Source organism: Camelus bactrianus, chromosome 24, assembly GCF_048773025.1.
Source record: "Camelus bactrianus isolate YW-2024 breed Bactrian camel chromosome 24, ASM4877302v1, whole genome shotgun sequence".
In the NCBI taxonomy this organism is placed as follows: Eukaryota; Metazoa; Chordata; class Mammalia; order Artiodactyla; family Camelidae; genus Camelus; species Camelus bactrianus.
Genome location: NC_133562.1, coordinates 1,297,512 through 1,318,337, shown reverse-complemented (window position 1 = coordinate 1,318,337; position 20,826 = coordinate 1,297,512). Strand labels below are relative to the sequence as shown.

At 53.4% G+C, this 20,826-nt stretch overlaps 1 protein-coding gene across 16 annotated transcripts in view; it reads right to left on the bottom strand.

The window, feature by feature from the left end:
* Window positions 1-20,826, bottom strand: part of PIEZO2 (piezo type mechanosensitive ion channel component 2) — a 291,301-nt gene that overhangs the window by 95,996 nt on the left and 174,479 nt on the right. For 15 of the 16 annotated variants that reach the window (XR_012502078.1, XR_012502079.1, XR_012502076.1 and 12 more), the window contains 4 exons: window positions 7,546-7,708; window positions 4,970-5,089; window positions 1,923-1,961; window positions 884-1,022 (listed from right to left, as the gene is read on the bottom strand). Coding sequence is in view for 11 of the 16 variants with exons in the window: in XM_074352407.1 (XP_074208508.1) it covers window positions 884-1,022; window positions 1,923-1,961; window positions 4,970-5,089; window positions 7,546-7,708 (461 nt within the window). In the remaining 5 variants the exon portion in view is untranslated. The remainder of the gene's footprint in view (window positions 1-883; window positions 1,023-1,922; window positions 1,962-4,969; window positions 5,090-7,545; window positions 7,709-20,826) is intronic. The other variant, XM_074352399.1, reaches the window with a different exon arrangement.

The following is a 20,826-nucleotide window of genomic DNA, read 5'->3' as shown; positions in this document are numbered from 1 at the left end:
ATGTGTGAATTTCACAGAAACATCCCAAGCAGTGCAGCACACGTGTGGTTTGATTTAAGCCATCAGAGATCATTTCCAATCAGCAGAGGCCTTGGCGTTCAAGCAGAATCAGCAAGTGGAAGGGGACCCGGCACTCGGGGACGGAGAGGGTCCCAGTGGTCCCCACCCCCGGGAGTTCCCACCTCGTGGGACTCTCTCCTGGACTGAATTCTCGCGGACAGGATACTCGAGGAGCAAGGAGCTGGTGCTGCCACACATTCACAGGCCTCATGAGATTCCAGAACCTTCCATCTCTAGGTCAGCACTGCAGCTTTTAAAATGTTGGTTACTATTTACATTTTTTTTTTTAAACAAAATGCCACGCAGGCCCAAAAAAACCAAGTGTGAGAGTAAGATCTCCACTCCTGGCCACCAATCTGCCGCCTCTAGTAACAGGCAGTGCGAGAAGAGGCAGGAAGGCATCGTCCAAGCTTCAGGCCTCTCGGTTTTTGAATCAGACAAAAAGAACTTTCTGCTGACATTCATTCACTAACCAGCACAACTGCTGCCGGTGACGGTGAAATACAATCACAGAAGGACCAAAACACACATGTGCACAGAGGTCTAACACTCTCAACAACCTGACGCGGTTTAAACCGATTTTGGCCTTTTTTTCTTCAAAGTTCACCCCGACTAGGCTGCTTGTTTAACGTGCCCAAGGACAGGACACGCAAAGCCAGGTGTCGGGGTGACGTAGGCAGAAGTTAAGGGAAATGAGCTTAGCCGTAGTGACCATGGAAGGAAGCAACACCTCTCCTAGAAAGAAAGGAGCAGAATCCAGCAAAGACGAGCCGCAGGCGGAGGTGCGCAGCTCGCGCGGGAGGGGAAGCTCCCGGCTCCTTACCGGGGGCGTCGGCGTCGGGCTCCCAGCGGTACTGCGGCGTGGAGTACAGGTCGGCCTTGGCGGGGCCGTTCTCCAGGGGCAGGCTGGGGTGGATGCTGTGATAGTCCACGGGGTTGCCGTTCACGGTCACCAGCAGGCCCTGCAGGGGGAGGCGGAGCAAAGGTGCACTGTGACAGCAGCGCCGGTTTCCCGCGTGGACACCCCCTCCTGGAACCCCACCAGGTGAGCAGACCGGGCAGTGCGGAGGCGATGGAAAGGTGGGGTGTGAGCATTCCTGCCCCCTCGCCAGATGGTCCTGCACACCCCCCTCAAAATCTGCTCAGCACGATGCAGGCGTGATCCTGCCGCAGGCACGCCCCGCGCCCCGCCCGCAGCACCCAGTGTGAGCCCCGGAGAGGCTGCGGGGCCCCACTACCTGCGCTGGTCTCCTCTCCTCCTCAGCCCTCCGGGCCCTCCTCCCGACTGTCCCTCCAGCTATAAGGAACTTTCCCGGGCCCTGGCCCGGGACACCGCTGCCCCGCACCCCTGGTCCTGCCCCCTCCCAGGGCGGCTCCCCAGGACTCAGCGAAGCTTCCGGCTCCAGGCACCCCCACGGGGCTCTGCCTGATGCGGCACATGGGACACTAAGTGCAATTTCTTGGTTTTTGCCCCCTCTGTCTCTTTGGCTTTACGATGTTTGATTTATGCATATACGTGTGAATATATATACGCAGTATACACGTGTGTGTCCCCAGATGTGCAGCCTTCCTCTTTGACTCGTGGAACAGGCATATATACAGAGCAAAATGCCTTTAAATACACCCTCCAACGTGGCTTTTTACAAGTTTAAGTACATTTTATATGTTTATACTTGAGCTCATGTTATATGAGTCAGTGTTTTAACAGCAATAAACCAGATATAATTTCTGCAAAAAACATTATTCCAAAACATATGGACATTTTATAGACCATGAAAATGTACTCAGAGGGGCTAGTTCCACTGGTGTCACCTTTACATCACTTGCACACGCAGAAATGATAATTCTAAGGGTATACTAACATCAGATGGTTTGTAGTCATCCTGAGTCACGGATAAAAGCTGCAAGAGACAACGCAGGACAGCACGTTAATAGGTCAGCAGAAAGCACTGTGCAGAGTTTCCCACACACACACCCGCTCTAGTGTGTTAGGACTGCCATGCAACGTCCCGCCGGAGCGGCCCAAAAGCCCCACACGACAGTCCTGCGGCGCCAAAGAGACAAAGACAAACAATGGAGCTGGATACTGCTGTCTGTCATAAGCACGTCCAGCTTCTGATGTACACTGGTAAGAAAGGAGGTATTACCCACAAGACTCCAAAAGGTGCTCATGTTCCTCAGGTGTTTTCTTCTAATAGCATGAGCTGCCTGCTCTAAACTCCTAGGACCCTTCGAGACGTCTGCAGAATTCTGAATTATTGATTTTACAAGACATAGAAAGTTCATAGTAAAGAAAATCTGATTAGTAGTGCTGTTTTGATTATGTTAAGATTTACAATTGTCCACAACAAAAGAATTACGATACAATTATGCCTTTTAGCTGTGTTAGTGCCGGGCGGCTGGGGCTTCCCTCAGTAACAAGCATCGGCTGAGCTAACAGTTCTCCCACTTTTTTGGGTCAGAACTCATTCTTGACATTCTTAAAAATCACTGAGGGGCCCAAAGAGTTTTCGTTTATGCAGGTCCTATCAGGTACCATGCTAGAAATTCAAATCGAGGCATTTAAAAGTATTCCTTTGTGAAAATACCATATGATGTCACTTACATGTGGAATCTAAAAAAAAAAAAAAAAAAGACACAAATGAACTTATTTACAAAACAGAAACAAACTCACAGACACGGAAAACAAACCTATGGTTACCAGGGGGGGAATGGGGTAGGGAGGAATAAATTGGGAGTTCAGGATCTGCAGATACTAACTTATATATAAAATAGATGAACAGCAAATTCATACTGTACAGCACAGGGCACTATATTCAATATCTTATAGTAACTTATGGTGGAAAAGAATATGAAAACGAATCCATGTATGTGTGTGTATGACTGAGACATGACACTGTCCACCAGAAACTGACAGAACATTGTAAACTGGCTACACTTCAATAAAAATATTCCTTTATGAATTCATTAAAAAATTTAAAAAATACTTGTTAACATAGATAATTGTATCCAAATAGCTCTTTTTTAAAAACACTGAGAAGTGTGGCGGTGGTTTACATTTTCACATATCTGTTAGCGTCTGGCTCAGAAGAAGGCAGCCGGCCCCTTCCACCAGGTATGCAGGTGGAGAAGGAAGGAGTGTTTCAGGAGCCCTGCAGACAACGCGGTCCCTCTTCCTGGATCTTGCCCAGGCTCGACAAGGGGCAGTGACCTGGAGATGAGCTGCACTGCGGAGTCTGAACGCACCCCAGGGCGCTTCCACACTTGGTCACAGCGAGTGCCCCGGCGGCTCCTGCACCCGGAACGTGTGGTAACAGCACGTGCTGGGGACGTGCCCCCGGGATGACGCAGTGCTAGCAAACACCGACACGGGTCATTGCACAAAGTGCCAGTCTTCTAAAGTTCCCATTTTCAAAGTCCTCATTTGTCACCGGCAGCGAATGCCATCAGGTCCTTGCCTTGAAGGGACACATCCCTTCGTCTATTTTCAGGTAACTGTCTGTCAAACGCTCGCGCCCAAATGACCCCAAACTGTCAGTCACCTGTCCTTCCATGTGGACCTGGTGCTTGGTGGATGGCAGCTGGTTCCCCTCACGCTCCATTTTGTTAATTGTTTCAGATTCATTTTTGCAGGTCTTTTTTTCCCCTTTTCTTCTTTCGTCCTCTCACAATCGGCCACGTGCTTCTCACGAGGTCGGCACTTTAGGGGGCCTCCTCTTTTCTAACTCGGAACATTAACAAGGCACGTGCCCCAAGGTTGAGCTAAGACAAGCTATGCCCATTTCTGGTTCGTCAAGGGCTCGACCAGGGCCGGGGCATCCTGCCACGGCCTTGTCTCGTGCTTCTGAACCAGCAGAGCAAGGGTTAGCACGGCAAAGGGCGAAGGGCTCAGTGGCATCACACAGGCCATTCTGAGCTTTGGGTCCCGGTAAGGCTCTCAGGAATCCCCAGGGGACCACAGACAGCGCTCTGGAAGCTACCGTGCTGTCTGTGTGACATCCCTGCAGAGTGAAGCGGGTGGGACCGCCTGGCCGGTGGCGGGATGAGAGGGAGGCCCAGGAGCCCAGATGCCGCAGGGCGGCACCTCTGCTCCACGTGGCTGTCAGCTCCCTAAGGCAGTTCATTCCTTGTCGCCCCTGTTCTCAGCCCAGGACGATCAGGCACCACGTAAGACCGTGTGTCCCTGAGAAACTCTGCTCTGAGCGAGGAAGTCAGAGCATCCAGTCCCCAACCCTGAACGTGTGAGGAAGCAAGGTGCTGACGCCGGCTGAGACTAGGAGACCACCCGCCATCGCCACATCCCGGGGGCCTCTGAACAAGTCGATGCTGCACTGGGCAGGGCTGGGGGTTCAAAGTCACGAGCGAACAGGTAGTGACCAGGTTACAAATGCCCTGGCTGTGCTCGGGCCACTGCAGCCACACTGTGGCCCCGAGGCCGGGAGGGGCACCTCTGAGCGTCGCCCCAGACGGGCTGCTGTCCCCTGCGGGCCGTGTGGCCGGTCACTGCAGTGGCTGCCCCGACAGAGAGGAATGGGTCTCTGTCAGGCGTCTCAGCCCCAAGTCCTTCACCGCTGGGGCCAGTGGAACGCTCCCTCACTTTTTGGTTTGTTTCTAATACAAAATTATTACTTTTTTAAAAATTAAGGACATTCTTTCTTTTTAGGGTTAGGAGACTTGAGTGCAAAGCCCTGAAATAGAAAAGGGTGCCGTCCCGGGTCTGATGGCCCCCGTGCTGTTTCCCTGCAAACCCCTGCTTCCCCTGTCTGACTGGGCCTCTGGCCCCGAGCCTTCAGCACCAAACCGCTCCTATACTCGGGGCCGTCTGAGCCCGCACCAGGTACCGCGCGGCTGGGGACGAGCAACGTCACACAAGCATGAGACAGATGGGAACCCTCTCCCCGAGGCTTACCTTTCTCTCGTCGGTGGGGTAGCGGGCGGCGTACCACAGGCTCCTCCTCCTCTCGGCCGTCACGGGGCCCGGGCTGCAGGCCAGTGCTCCGGCCTCCTCCTTGGTCCCCTCCTCCTGCACCTGAGACACAGAAAACCCACAGGACAGCTCGCCCTGCGGCCCAGGAGACCTGGAGAGGGCTTGTCATCTATCCCCAGGCGATTGTCCTGTACTGTACACAACAGGCGGGGCTTTGTCCAGACAGTATGACAAATGACCAAGATGCTGCTCTGTGAATGCTGAGCACGTCGGCACCGCGCGCCCCCGATCCCTGGGAAGCCCCACGCAGCACAGGAAGAGGCTCTCATGTGAGGTCACCAAGCCCCCCCCCCCCCCCGCCTGGACTCCGAACTGCAGCAGAGAGGAATCATGCAAACGCCTCACTGAAGTCACACTGAGCTGGGTAACCCAGCCACGGGCAGTCGTTCACTAAGAAGTAACATATTAAAGGCAGAATCACCGCAAGCTTCCACGCAACGTTGGGCAAGACCACAGCTAGCGCGCACCACTGCTGCCCTGCCCAGTGAGACGCTGGTGTGGATCAGACCCCGGGTCCCGGGGGGACGAGACAGAGAGGGACAGGGACGCGCCTGGTGACTGAGGATGGTGTCCCACAAGCACGGCCCCACTGAAAGGGCACTACTGATGCCAGAGCGGAGGGAGGGGACCAAGTCTTCCGGCTTCATCCCTGGGAACAGGGTGCACACGGAGCCCCACGGGGAGCGCCAGCCCCCTGGGGGAGCCTGCATATTACGTTACCTCCAGACACCTGCCTCTCCCTCTGTCTCTCCCAGACACGTATCGTAGACTTTTACCGCAGGTAAAATGTGCCAGGCCATCTGGAACCGCGATACGACCAGCCAGCTGTTCTCCATCAGTGAGGAGGCCCTGCGCCCTGGCCCCACTTCAAATGCAGGCGCCCTGAGTGTGGATGCCAATGCGAAGGACACCCTGTTCTCCACACCCACTGAGGACACAGTGGCTTCTGAGCTGGGGGGCCTGCAGTTAACGGAGCCGAGTCTCTGGGCCCTGAGGGGCTGCGACAGCCTCCCCCTGAGCGTCAGCCCAGCAGCGCCCGTGCACAGGCCCCACCTGACACGGCAGGGAGGGCGCCACGGGCACCTGGAATCCCATGGGCACGGAGGCCTTGAAGTGACCTCTACTGCTGGTTAAGACGTTGCTTGGAAAATACTGTAATTTCTTTTGCACACAGTTTTGTGTGAGCGTACACATCTGTGCCCTGGGTGTTCGTGGAGGAGGTGAACACGGTTGCACTTGGCAGGGTTTTACCTGCACACTCGGACTTTAGGACAGAATTGGGGGAAAAAATAACAAGATGACTGGGGTTCCTCATGACCCCTTAAAGAATTCTGTCACCAGGCCACTGCCCTTGGTGGGTCTAGGTGAGAGCCACACGGAGGCCCCTGTGAACAAGGATGCTAGCCTGTGCAGTAGAGGGGGCTCACACGGGAGGGAGGCAGGCGGCCCCGCCCCTGCAGGGGGGCACGTCCACTGGGGCGGATGGACGGGCATCTCAGGGTCTCACTGCACTGACCTGGGCCCCTGGATTCTTGGGGGGCTGCTTTTTCTCCTGCAAAATGTGCTGCTCCCCCAGTGGGGCCTCATCTCTGGGCTGCTGCTTGACCCCCAGCCCCAGGTCCGTGTCTGAGAAATACTTGCTACTGACTGAAGGCGTGGATAGAGCTGGATGTGCAGATGGAAGAGGGGAGGCCGGCGCCACATCAGGGCCCAGAGCTGGAAGTGAGGCCTCGCTGGCGAGACGTGGCTTCCAACCAGTTGGTGGCTCCGGACTGTCTACACCACTGTGCCCAGAGACCGCCTGGAGGCGGAGCTGCTCACGGTCATCGAGGGGAAGTTAAAGGGACCGGAGTTTTCCATCACTGAAAGGGAAAAGCGCGGGCCACAACCCGCCCTGGCTCTGTCCCCAAAAGGGCCACACCCCATTGACAGCCCAAAGGGACTCGGCGGGCTGAAGGGCACATCCTGACCCCCAGGCTTCGCAGGGGGACACGCCGGGCTGCCGCACCCATCACGTCGGCAGGACTTTGAGGTCTGAGAGGACTGAGTAGACCCCAGTCACCTGGATAATAGGCTGTGGCCAAACGTGGGTTTGAACCCGATTTCTATTGTTCAGTAAGTGTGTGATGTACCCTCTAACCTCATTCTCCTCATCTCTAAAATGGGCACAACGCCTGGTCTTCAGAGTCACAGAGGGGACTGAATGAGGTAACGTATGCAAACAGCCTCGCAGCTGGCCTGGCACTAAGTAAGTGCTCAGAGCAAACGAGCCTTCCGTCCCTTCACCGCCTGCCGCTCTTGGCGGCCCTGGCGACACTCCAGGGAAGCTAGTCTTTGCTCTGGAGCAGCTGCATTTGCTTAGTGCTCTTTCTAGAAGCAAAACACCCCGACGAGAGCGCTAGAGTTACTCTGGAGCAGAGTGCCGCTCGGCCAGCGGCTACACCTGGACTTCCCAGGCTACTCTGCGGAGCAGACCATGAAAACCTGTGGACCCTTACAAGGGGCTCCTGCAGCCAGATGCGGATCAGAGTGGCCAGCGTGTAGTACATGACCAGCAGGACGATGGGGTTGGCGTGGTGGTACCAGGACAGCTCTGGGTTTGCTATGATCTTCCACGTGCTGGAGCAGTCTGTCTGAATCACCGACTTGATACCAAACAGCCTGTTTCAAAAACAAAGAAAAATGTTAAAAAGATGCACCACAGATCTGTGCCCCATCAAGGGAACAGGAACAGCCTGCCTTAACGTGTTCCGGAGCTGCTTCCAGGTTAACCCGTCCTCTCCTGAAAGCTTCAGCACTCTCCTGTGTGAACAGCTACACCTTTACATGGTATCTGTGTGTACACACGTAACACACACACAACACGTGGATCTCTACATCACTCACACGTGTGCTAGGGTGTGTGCGTAACATTCATGCCAACGTTAGCCGGATGGCCTTTTCACTGTTTCAGACTCCTAGCGAACGCTAAATCCCACCTATCGGAAATCTATGTTGTGACACACCGATGCAGCCCCATTAAGCCCTGCGTTGCTTAGATGCCAGGTGTGCAGTAACGGATCACTAAGCCCTGCTAAGTGCGCACGCACTGCTTCTGGTAGGCTTTACGTTAGCTATTCAGTTAGCGTCGGTATTACTGGGAAAATATTAACGTTGGACACAGTTCTATGATTCAGCGGTAAAAGCCATCTAGCGGATACTAGATTTCTGTAAGACATGCTTCTGTCAAATTTTATTTATGGGCAATTTGATTTTTTTCAAAGCATTAAAATTCATCATATTGTTAATTGTGAAATTTGAAATGGATTTTTAATGTTGATTTCTACTACATAATTAGAACGTATCTGATTACATAACGGGAAACTGTAAAATATGATTCTTCTAGAAAGTCATTTTATATGAATTTTTTCTTAGAAATGACTCTACTAAATGAACAAAGTGTTCACGTGTTAAGTGCATCTCCTGTCTTTCTATTGCTCCCAGATTTTACAGGTGAACTTCCTTTGATTTTTATGTCACAGTCTTTGTTCAGTTACAAGGTTTTCCAAGACCGCGTGTTCTTCACTCATGAAACTGTCAAAAGGCCAGTGCGGTATCAGTGAGTTTTGGAACACAGGTTGTAAAGAAAGCTAAATAGAAACTAAGCTTTCTTTAATTTCGTCAGAAAAACGAGTTATTCTAGAACTTGTCCTATTATAGGTCTTGTCTCCTAGGTGTAGGCAGGCGTTTTTGCAGTTATCACTTGAAAGAAACATTTCCTGGTAACAAGAGTTCTGTCCCGTCAAGAGTGGGGAAGATTCTGAAAGTCGCTGTGCAGTCCTGGATGGAAACGCAGACTTCCTGGACAAAGTACACAGAACAGAAAGCTTTCAGGTTTAGGATCGAACGAGCTGGATCATCTCTGGATCATCCCAGGCGATAGGTTTCAGCTACAAAGCCTCTCTCTTCCCGCCCCACATGACAGAAATAGCCTCATCACCCAGCCATCCGTTTAAAAATAACTGTTTTGCCCAACAGAAAGCTGGTGGTCATCTCTGCACCTACGTGAGAACCGAATTATGTGCCTCCTACGGAACCCTGTAGCACCTCGGCTCTCGCACCTTCCCGCCGACATGACAGCTCACTCCAGCTGACTCCACACACTCCCGCAGGACTGTAGAGGGTCGGTCCTACATGCACACAACCAGTGTGCAGACTGACGGACATGGTGGAAGCTGACTGTTGTGCCCTGTGAGGAGTTCTCTTCTGACAGGGCTGGGCCAATATCGTAAGACCTAGGATCTCTCCCTCTCCCCCCGTGTGTGTCTGTCTGGAGAGGCTGGATACCAGAGAGAACTCCCATACAGGACGGGAAGTCTGCACTCCCAGTTCCCATCCCCTTGGCACTGCAGTGCAGGATGCCAGGCAGTATGCAGCTATGGGATTATTTCATTGTCTTCCCTCCTCCTTGCAGACTTTCCGTGATCAGGCTTGTTTCTCGACACTGACCAGACACAGAAGGGTGGTGTCTCAGCGCCCGGCCCCCCGGAACTCACTCTGTCTAAGCACAACGCCGTGACGGGCTAGTCTGGTGAGAGCAGGTGTCCCAGAGACCCCCTCCGTCCCTGGGTGTTTGGGACGCGTGCTGCACAGGGCACTCAGAAGAACGCTGGGTGTCGGGACCGTCCAAAAAGGGTGGATAAGGACACGAGAGAAAAGTGAAATCCTGAGAAACGGGGAGGTGCTGCAGGTCGTGGGGCTGGGCTGCGGAGGGGTCAGAAGGCGGCACGGGGAGACCAAAAGCGACTTCGTTACTGACGGATCATCAAGTATTCACTAACTTCCATCCGCCCCGATGGTCGCCGCGTGACTGCTAGCGTCCACACAGCGGTCTGGGTCCGAACTGACCGCATAATGATGTCCATCTTGTTAAAATCTACCAGTCCCTAAAAGACCTTAAAACGACTACTTCAATCCATAGAAACGTCTCTTTGCCCAAGAAGTTACAGTGACACTACCACGGGGTAATGCCTCCCCAATTACTGTTTATTTAGAGGCAGAAAGATACAAGGTTTCTTTTGCATGCATTTGGAAGCCCTTTGTTCACGTTGGGCCCCGGGCCTAGGTCGATGGTAATGGAAGCAGGTACATTTGGCAGGAGGCTCACTGTCACTGAACATTCAATTCCTTAGAAAGTTGAATAGGGTTGGGGGTGAGGACGGGCTGTGAGCATGTGGACAAATCATAGGACCTCACGGCTCTTGGAGACAGGTCCCGAGTCACTGACAGTTCCCAGCTGAGACCGAGCAGAGCGGGGCACGCGCTCCTGCGTTGCTGCCTGGCCCGTCTTGCTCCCAATTTCTCTGCCAGCATCTGCATCTGCAGGGCAGCTCCACAGGGTCACCTGGACAGTCCCAGTCCCAAGGGCGGTCTCCAGCTTCCCTCTCCTCCATGATGTGACCACGGCCAGAGTTACCTTCTGAAAACTCTAGATCAGCGTGCCGCCTGCCTCTTGCTGTTTCCTGTCCTCCACCGCCTGGACAGTCACCCCAGGACCCCCAGAGCATCCCCAGGCCTTTCCTCCTTTCTCCCAGACACCCCGGGCTGTCTGGGATTTACCGTAAAATCTCAGGCCCTTTTTGGTCTTGCTACTTCTGGTTTTACCAGGGTTCTTACAGGTAGCTGCGACTCGTCTGGGGTCGGCAAATCACGGACGAGGGGTGCAGGTGCCGGGGAGCTCCCCCCGCTCCTCAGCAACGCAAATCCGAGGCAGCAGGCCAGGAAGGGCCTCCCCGAGTCTGACACCTCTCAGGACGACTACACCCCGTAATATCCGCACGTCAGTGTGCCTGCTAGGTACGCCCAACCTCTGGTCACTGCAGGGCCACAGGGACCCAGCGGCCCAGGAACGCATCACATCACAGCCGTGCCCGTGTCGGAGCCCTGAGGCTGAGTGATGGCGGCGGCTGCAGGCGTCAGCTCTTCATCCTCTCCAGGTACAGACGTCAACCGAGAGGCTAAAGCCAGTCCCTGCCCCTCTTCTCCCTAGTCTCTCCGTTGTTGGTGGGCATTGTCGACAGCATCGAGGCCTGGCTCCCATACCCCCACCTCCAGGAAGCCTTCTATGATTTCTCCTAACTGGAATCCATCTGTCCTGCGCTGTGCTTCCTGGCATTGTATCTGTGGTCACAGTCTGACTCTGTTAGTTTAGGTGCATGTTTCTCTGTCCAGCTTGATCCTAATTTCTTCAAAAAGGACTTGTGTTTTGTCTTCTTGCCTTGATGGCCGGGCCTAGGATAGGGCAGACTGGAAATGCAAACTTACTTTGTTGAATTAAAAGCAGTAAGAGTCATACCATAAAGTGATAGTAGGCGATCACGGTCACCAGAGGAGTGGGGATCAAAGGCAGGTCAAGTTCCTGTTTTTCAAGAAGAAAAAGAGAAACAAGCGATGGGGAGGAGCTGCAGATGCACGAGGGCATCCTGGAACTTTCAGAGGAACACCGCTGTCCCCTGAACCCCAGCGTCCATGTTTCAGTGTGCGCGGTCTGGGAAAAAGAACCTGAGTAAGGGCAGAGCAAAGGCACCACGAGAAAGCTCTGCCGTCTCTGAGTCGGCCTGGGTCCTACCCAGCAGACGGTCACTTGTTTAAAAACTGAAGTATGTTCTGTTTACAATTGTGTTAAATTCTGGTATACAACATAGCGATTCAGTTGTACATATATATGTATCTTCCTTTTTATTTATTCATACTCGTTTTCATTATAGGCTACTACAAAGTATTGAATGCAGTTCCCTGTGCTGTGCAGCAGGACCTTGGTGTTCATCTATTTTATAGGTAGTGTGTGTTATCTGCAAATCTCGAACTCCCAATTTATCCCTCCCCATCTCCTTTCCCCACTGGTAACCAGAAGTTTTCTACATCTGTGAGTCTGTTTCTGGTTTGTAAATAAGTTCATGTGTCTCATTTTTTTAGATTTAACATATAAGTGGTATCATATGGTATTTGTCTTTCTCTGACTTACTTCACTTAGTATGATCATCTCTAGGTCCATCCACGTTGCTGTAAATGGCATTACTTTATACTTTTCCATGCTACACACACACACACAGTGGAGTACTATTCAGCCATAAAAATATAAAATACTGCCGTTGGCAAGTGGTTACTTTTGTTCTGCACAGGCTGCCAGAAGGACCTCGGCCTTCAGCTTCTAGACGGGCCAAGCAGTAAACATATGTGGTCAAGAAGCACCTCCTCTTTTTAACCTGAGAGTCTGGGTTTATAATTAGGAAACAATAAGAGATTTAAGTATCAAATGAGCACAAACTACGGAGCAGCCTGGATGATTCCTTCACGATCTTGCAACCGCACTGCCCCCCAATTACTACCCACAGAAATTCATTCCACGCTTTTTAATAAAAGGGGGCACCAGAGCTGTAGGAGGGAGCTGTCGCCACCAATTCTGCTCCTCCCCTGCGGCCCCCCCCCCGACGGGCGGCCCCATAGGCTCCCTGCGGACATCTGTCCGCCTCCCACGCGGCACTTGCTTTGCGTTTTCCTGCCCCCCGGAGCACTCAGAACACATGACGACACATGGTGGTTACGACCTGGCTGGGTGTTTCTACTTGCACATGTTGGCAGATTTATAAAACCTCCACCTGCTTCCAGGTTCCCTCCAGACCACGTCTGCCGGGTCTCTGGTAGGACAGAAACCCAGTCATTCGCAAGAAATACGTAATATTGAAATCACACCACACTTTAAACATCTAATTGTGGTAAAACACACAGAACATAAAATTCATCCTCTTGCATTTTCAAGTGTACAGAGTGGCGGTATTACATTCACAACGTGTATGACCAGTCTCCAGCGCAAGTCATCTTGCAAAACTAAACCTCTGTCCCCATTAGACACCAAATGTCCTCTCTCCTTGGCTCCTGGCCACCTGCCACCGCTCTACTCCGTCCCCATGAACAGGGTTACTCTGGGTACCTTTCCTCCTGTAAGTGGGATCCCCCAGTGTCTGTCCTTGTGCGACTGGCTTATTCCACTGAGCAGGGTCCTCCAGGCTCATGAGGCTGCCGCGCGTGTCAGAATGTCCTTCCTTCTCAAGGCTGAACCATGTTCCACGGGATGGATGGACCACCCTGGGTTTACCTCTTTCTCCAAAGATGGGCACTTCCGCCCCCTGGCTGCTGTGAACAATGTTGCCATGAACATGGGGTCTTCTCAAGATCCCACGTTCATCATTTTTGGCCACATGCCCCAGAGTAGAAGTGTTGGATCACGCAGTAGTTCTGTTTTTACGTTTTTAAGGAATCACCATCTTGTCTTCCACCGTGGCTACCACCAGTTTTATGTTCCCGCCAACAGCGCCCAAGGTTCCAATTTCCACACGGTGTGACCAACACATGTTTTTCTGTTTTTTGATGGTAGCCACCCTCCTGGGTGTGATGTGGGACACCATGCTTTAAATTTAGCCTCTTTTTTTCAAAAGCTCAGAGCTCGCTGTGATCCGAGCCCTCGCAGTGACGCAGGGAGGTGCGTCCTTCCGTCAGGAGAGCCCTTGCTAACCGCAGCGGCGGGTCTGCGGCTAGGCTCATAAACTTCCAGGCAGGTTTTCATTTCTCTGATGAAGCCAGGAAATCTATTCTTTCCAAATAGGGTGAAATAACTGTTTGGGGGGCAAAGCTCATCTGGATAAAACATCTGAAAACAGCCTTCTTATTTTAATTTTAGAGCCTTGTTGGAATAAACATGGCCCTGAATGGAGGGAAGAAATGGTAGAGGAGGAAGCGCAGGGGCAGGCGGGTCCCAGGCGTGGTCAGAGCCCAGCCCCAGCCCCAGCCCCAGCACGGACTCCGAGGCAGGGGCTCGCGGACGCCAGGCGGCACCGTCCGGAGGGAGGCTCCCCGCTGCCATCCCTCTGGGGCTAAGCGGCTTCCCTAGAGAGGGCTTTGGTGACAGACCCGGGGCTCCCTGTGCAGACTCCCCACGGGGGTGTCCAGGAGGCTCACGGGACAGAAGCAGCCTCTAACTGCCATCATTGTCACTGCCCGTCACAGATGCTCCCCTGGCGCAGGTGTGCGCTCAGGGTCAGCGAACAAGTGGCCTTCAGAGATGGAGCGGAGCCTCATTTCTGTGAGCTGGTTGTGTTTACAGGAAGGCGAAGAGCCGTTGGGACAAATTGTTTCTGTGGACGTAAAGCCAGCAGTGACTGCAGCGGCTTGCAGGAGGTCCTTGGGGATTTATGCAAACGTGGGAACCCTGATGAGGCTGGTGGCAGGAATTGTGGGGGAACACCACCAACTCCCTAAAAACAGCCCATTTTTCCTTTTATTCCATCCTTGCCCTCTCTCTCCCTGCCCTGATGGCCGTATGTCTAAGAGTAACAAAACATGGGTTTTATTTTTAAAGATTAAAAAAATGATAAAGATTCAGGTGGCATGTATTTTGACTTTAAAATACGTCCCTGGAATTAAATGGCCTTAGCATGAAGTCACAACACACTTGAAAAAAATCAGAGGCCACAGAGAATCAATGGAAAGCACGGGAATCCAGGTACGGACGCAAATCCCACCTAGCGATGTGGCCGTGCACGCGGCAGTTACCCTCTGAGCCTCTGTCCCTCCCCTGGGAAGTGAGGACAGCTGGCACGCAACTTGAAGAGACACGGTGAAGACTGGGAGTTACAGGCATAACACTCTGGAAATCCTCCTCCGGCCAGCTCCACTTGGAATTGTTGGAATGGGGCTGGAAATGCCCCGCGTAAAATAGGTTTGGAGTGGGAGCTGGACGGTCACTAAGCCTCTTTTCCAAATGGACAAATACTAAGTTCTCCCTCACAGAAAGGTAGAGCTGCAGACGGTTCAGGCTGGAACGGCACAGAGGCTGCGTGGACTCGGTGCTGTGAGTGAGGAGCAGACAGAACAGCGGCCTGATGTGCATTCAGGCTACGATCTGCACCTCCCTCTCACTGAGCGTACTCTTCCCCACCATAGGCAACACGCTCCAGGACTGTACGCAGTGACACAGCTCCCCAGCTGGACCCCTGCGCGATGCTCGGTCCTTCTTCACAGCTCAGGGTGTAGCTCCTCGCTGTCCCACAAAGTTGTACCAGGAGGCCTCAGGGGAGCAGTGACATCGTCACCAGTACTCTTGGGGAAACAAGGCAGGGAAACACACCGGGCTGCAGACAGGCTTGAATCCCACGAGACAGGAACTGGAGCCCTGCCTGGCGGACCAGCCCTTCTTCTCTCTGGAGGGACCTTCTCAGCCACTGTCTCTGTGGCCCACTGATCGCTGCCAATAGACCCCGTCCCGTCCCCAGCCCGCCCGCGCTGCTGTGTGCGGCTGGTGCTCTGGTGCGCCTAATGCCCGCAGCACTCACCTCACACGGGTCACAATGTCTTCCGTTACTAGGCTTCTCTTCTGTGCTCTTGTCCTGTGTCTTGGAATAGGTGGTGAACTCAAGAGCCAAAATCGCTATTTCTTCGCTTCTACACGTAGCACCTGCATGGCCTTCACTCAGAATCACCCCAAGGGTGGCCCCAGGGGTGACTTGGCAATGCGTTTCCAGGAGTCACTGGAAATGTCAATCAAGAAAGGAAGCTTCTAGACTTCACTCATGCAGTCAGTGCGGACACCGCGCTGCAGGTGTAGGCGCTGTACATTTAGCCCACGGTCTCAGTCTGGAAACTGCCCGTGTCTTTGCCGTATTTTGGCATTGCCTGCTCTCCCTCTGCCCCCGAGGACGAGGCATTCGAGGTTGGGTGACTCAGGGCAGCCACTCAGGGCTTTCCTCTCTCCCCTCCTGTCGTTCTCAGCGCGACGCCGACACGCACCTCCAGGCCTTTTGTCTCATGGGCACAGGACGGTAGCCGCAAGACACAGTAACTTCACAAAACCTCATGAGAGGCAGGCAAGGGGAGAGTCTAAGCTTAAGAGCTTTCTACCTGTAGCTCCAAGCTTCCACGCAGAAGCACCTCCTCCAGTCTGAGAACACCCTTTCATACTCTGCAGTGCAGGGCTGCCGGTGCCAAATGCTCCTGGTTTTCGCCTAGAAACATCTCCTTTTGACCTTTATTATTTCCTCCTATACCCCTGCACATAAAATCACACCTCGATTTTTCCCCTTTCTTTCAGCAGAACTTGAGGGATGCTGTCCTCTTCCTCCTGACCGGCATCATTTCTGGGGGGAAGGCGGAGAAAAGCCCCATCCTCGTCCCCTTGCACACAGTGCACTTCTTACTGCGATGCTTTTAATGTTCTTCTCTGTCGCTGCTGCTCAAAACTTAACTGCATCACATCTTGGTGTTGGTTTTTCTTTGCTGTTTGTTTAGACAGAGGTCTCGAACTTCTCGATTTAGGAGTTTAGATTTTTCATCAGATTTGGGGACATTTGGCCATTATTTCTTAAAACACTTTTCTTACACATTTCTAAGACCCCAATCATATCATTAATACACTTAACCTCTTGAAACTACCGTCCAGGTCACCGAGGCCCTGTTGGTCAGTATCGTTTTCAGTCTCTTTTCTGTGCTTCCACTCGGGCACCTCCTGAGGCCCCACATCTGACTCCACCAGCCTCTTTCTCGGGTGTGTGGTCTGCTCGTAAGCCTGCTGGTGAATCCTGCGTTCCAGCTCCGGCTGCTCCCGTCTCTCCAGGCCCGCTTGCTCTTTTGGTCATCGCTTCCTTCTTGGTAGGTTCTGTTTTCGTCCTCATGACGACCAAGTTCTTTAGGCTTGAAAACAATTAAAAGAGCTGCTTCGAAGAGTTTGTCATTCCAGGCCACCTGTCATTGGCTGATTTCTTCTTGCTCTGCAGACGGGTAGTCGCTCTCAGCTGGACGCTGGATGCTGTAATGTCTGCATTGTTGAGTGTCTGGATTGTGGTGTCCTCCTTTAAAGGGTGCTGGGCTTTGTTCTGACAGGCGGCCCCATTACCTGGAGGCCAGCTTTATCCTAGCAGGCTCGTTTCCCAGTTCCGTCATGGTGGGCCCAGGGGAGCCTCTACCGCACGGCTGGGTCGGCCTCAGGAGAGGAGTCGCTCCACTCCGACGGCCTGCAGTGAGAGGTTTTCCCAACCTGTGTGAGTTCCGGGAGCGACCGAGTTTACAGGTTCTCAGTCTTTGCCCAGGAGTTCTGCTTTGCCCACTCACGGAGTCCCCCCCTCTGCTCGCACAGCTTAGAATTCAGCTAAAGCATCTGGGTGACCCTGCGCGGACCCCTGGAGCTCTCCCCACGCCTGCCTTCCTCCTCTCCACAGTCTGTGCCCCCAGCTTCAGCCCCTTCAGCCGCTCACACCGCGACCTCTGCTTCGGCAGCCCGGCAAGACCACCGTGCTCCGCCGGGGTCCCCTGCCCCACACAGCGTGCGGCGGGCACGCCCCACCAGGGGGAGAGCGGGGCGGGGGCACGGACTTCATCCTGCTTGTCTGCTTTCTCTCGGGTGTTGTAATGCTGCGCTGCCAACCGCCCACTGCCTGAGAACACCTATCCCACACGTGTTGCCTAGTTTTCTCTCTGGTTATGGAGGAAGGCTAGTCCAGTATATTTTTACGTATCTTTTCTTCAACATCTGCCTTCCTAACATGCAAACATACCTGCATGATGGTACCCACCTGCCCACCTACCTGGGAGCGGGCTGTCCGAGTTAGCAGGAGATTTTAACTGTGAATTTACCGTATATACAGGCAATCTGAGCAATCAGCGTTTGCGAGCAGCCCACACGTGAAAGAGAACGACCGTCTTGCCTCATGTTCTCGCATCTTACCCTGTTTCAGAAATAACCCGAAAGCTTTCCAGGTTGCGGTCACCAGCACACATCAATCGCACGTCATCACCACTGTCCTTCTCAGAGACGCTGCCCTTCCCTCCTGTCTCGTCATCTACCACACGCTCTCCGAGGAAACGCACGCCCTCCTGACCCCTTCCACTTTCTTATCTTGCTCCAACTCTTACCAAAGAACCTCAGGAAAGTGGCTTTTTTCTTTTTTACTCTCCCTTTATGTTATTTGTAAACCCCAAGTGATATAAGCTATAAATTATAAACACAGCAGTGCCGGTGCTGGTGTCGGGGAGAGTCAAATGCTACACACTTCGTAATGAAAACAGGCGTAACAGCAAGTCCAGTCACTTTCCAGAATGTGCTTCCCGATTTGCCTCTGAGGCCACTTAAAAAATACCGCCCCACCGCGTGCTGACACGTTGGTAAAAGGCAGCGAAAGTAAGTAGTTGAAAAATGATCACGTGCCTGACTGTCACAGCAGCTTCACATTTCTATCTGGGTTTTAAAGGCTTCCTCTCAATTTCTGTGTTTAACTTGTTTAAACTTGTTTCAAACAATTCATGGACCAGGACTAACCTGCTTCTTTGAACAGCGGTGATTCAGAGCGTCCAGAAGTCCCTGCGGAAACCTGCCAATAGTCTCTTCCCAGCGGCTTGATGGTCTCCAAGTACCCTTGCTCTCCAGCTGCAGCCTTCCAAGCGAACACTTCATCTCTACTTCCCGATAAAACCGACGATAGTCACCAGCATCATCAGTGCAGGCGATTAAACTCCCTTGTGTGTGTGTGTGCAGGGGGGGATGCATTAAAGTATCTTTGACAAAGTGATAAAACATATTTGCTGTGGTGCTTTGTGTCTAAGGGTGTCCGACAGCTGGCTGGAGCAGACGCTCCCCAGTCTAGCCCTCGAAAAGAAACGAGGCACAGCTGTGCCCCCTCAGGGCCTGGGGATGGGGATGGAGCCCGGCCAGGCCCCGCTGGCCGCCAGGCAGCACACGGGGTCAGCTCTCGTGCGCGCAGGGAAGGGGGTGCTCTGGTGACTGAAGGCCACCTGTCCTGATGGGTGTGGTCACACTTCCCGTCACACTTTCGCATTTCGTGTGTTTGGCTGCAAAGCACTAAAAGCTGCCCCACAACGCCAGCTTCCCAAGACTCTAGAAGGGGGTGCGAGCTGGAGAAGCCCGAGACGTCGGGTCAAACCAGCTTCAGAAATGGAACTTGGAGGCTCACGTCTGTGTCTAACCCGACTAAATCAATGCCTCCACCGAGTGGGGAGTCAGGCTAAAATCTGTGGGTTTCTCGTATCTTCTGTAAGTCACTGTTTCGAAATAAACAGAGTATATCTTAATATTGGGATGTTTGGAGAATAATACTACTCTTTTTCATGACTCAGAAATAATTTAGAATATTTCAGGACCTTGCAGCCGAGTCCAGGACATGGTCCCACACGGGAAGAGGCAGAGAGGTGGTTAAGAATTCACACTGACCCTGTGAAGTGCCTGAGAAGTTCTCTTTTTAGACAGAAGACTTTCTGTTAATGCGTGTCTTAGCGGGTTTATCTTTTTTATTAAAAATAATTCATTTGAGCTTTCAGGTCATTTAATTTGGAGAAAGTAGGGGCTTTCCTGTTGTATCTGTGACTGAGTCACTTTCTTACCACCTACTGCAGAGATTTACACTAGTGAGAGAGGCGGGGACGCCCAGACACAGGGCGGGTGGCTTCCCCAGGGCCCAGGGCTCCCAGGAAGTGGCTGAGCGACGCCTGGGTGCAGACCCGCGGCCCCAGACAGGGGGCAGAGGTGTTCCGTTTTCTTCAGGAAGAACAGAGATGGTAGATGCTTAATTACGTTTGCTGAACAACTGAACAAAAGCAGGAGGCAGGCCCCGGGGGAATTCGGGCTGTTTTTTCCTCAACTCCCTCAGTGTGCCCGGGGGGGTGTGGTGTGGGGGCCTCCCTCTGTGGTCTCCTGAGCATCTGGAGAACTTGGAAAACACCCCGTCCCAGGCCCCAGCTCTGAGAACTCTGGATCAAGTCCGGCAGGGCCCGGGGATAAGTGTAATTTGGGGATCAGCACCTCGGCTATGTGCACCCAAACTCGGAAGCCCTGATGGCGGATCCGCAGGCCGCGGACCTGACCCTTCCTGCAGGGGCCTGTCCCCTGCCCTCTGGGTGTGCAGACACCCAGTCCTGCCAGCTCTGACAAGCCCACTTTGTAGCCCCAGAGTCAGGGGGCTGGGAGTGCTTCCTTAGGAGTGACTTTACTGGCAGCTGTTGGCAGACTTGCTCCCAGAGAAATTTCAGCCCCAAGTGGGCAACCATGGCTCTGCATGGCTGGGGAGTGGCTGCACCCAAGGCAGAGCCCGAGGAAGGGGCGGCGGCATGGAAGCACACGTGGTGGCCCCATCTGTGGTGCTGGGGGTGGCCCGGGGAGGACGCGGCCCGGGGCCTCTGGGACCTGCCTTTCCTGCAGCCGCTCTGGCTGGGGTCACCAGGGATCCTCCAAAGCACCACCTGGCCTTCCCTCGGGCCACCTGGCCCCTCGCTGGGGCGGGCTGACAGGGCAGAACTTTCACAGCCCCCCCCCCCCCCCGGGTTCTTATCTGCAATCGGAGTTGAGAATAACCTACTGGGACCATGTTCACCACGAGGAAGAGTGCGTCTACGGCAGGAAGTGTGCACACACAAGGCAGGTCGTGAGGACACCCCCTCGTGGAGGTGGACATTCCTCTCTGCAGTTGGGAGCCTCAAGACTCTGTTTACAAAAATGAACCTGCAAGTCCTCCATTTGGGGCAGTTCACTCCTTCCCGAAACTGCAGGTCCCCTGTGGACCCCTCCTCGGCCGCGGCTCCTCCTCCTCTCGCTCCTGGTTTGGGTGCCTTCCCGCAGGGCTCGCGGCACAGGGAGCGATTCAGGGCACGGGCTTCTAGACTTGAGTTCCAGCCCCGGCTTTGCCATTCCCATCATGGGACTTGGGGTAAATCACTTGACCAATCTGTGCCTCGGTTTTCTAGTC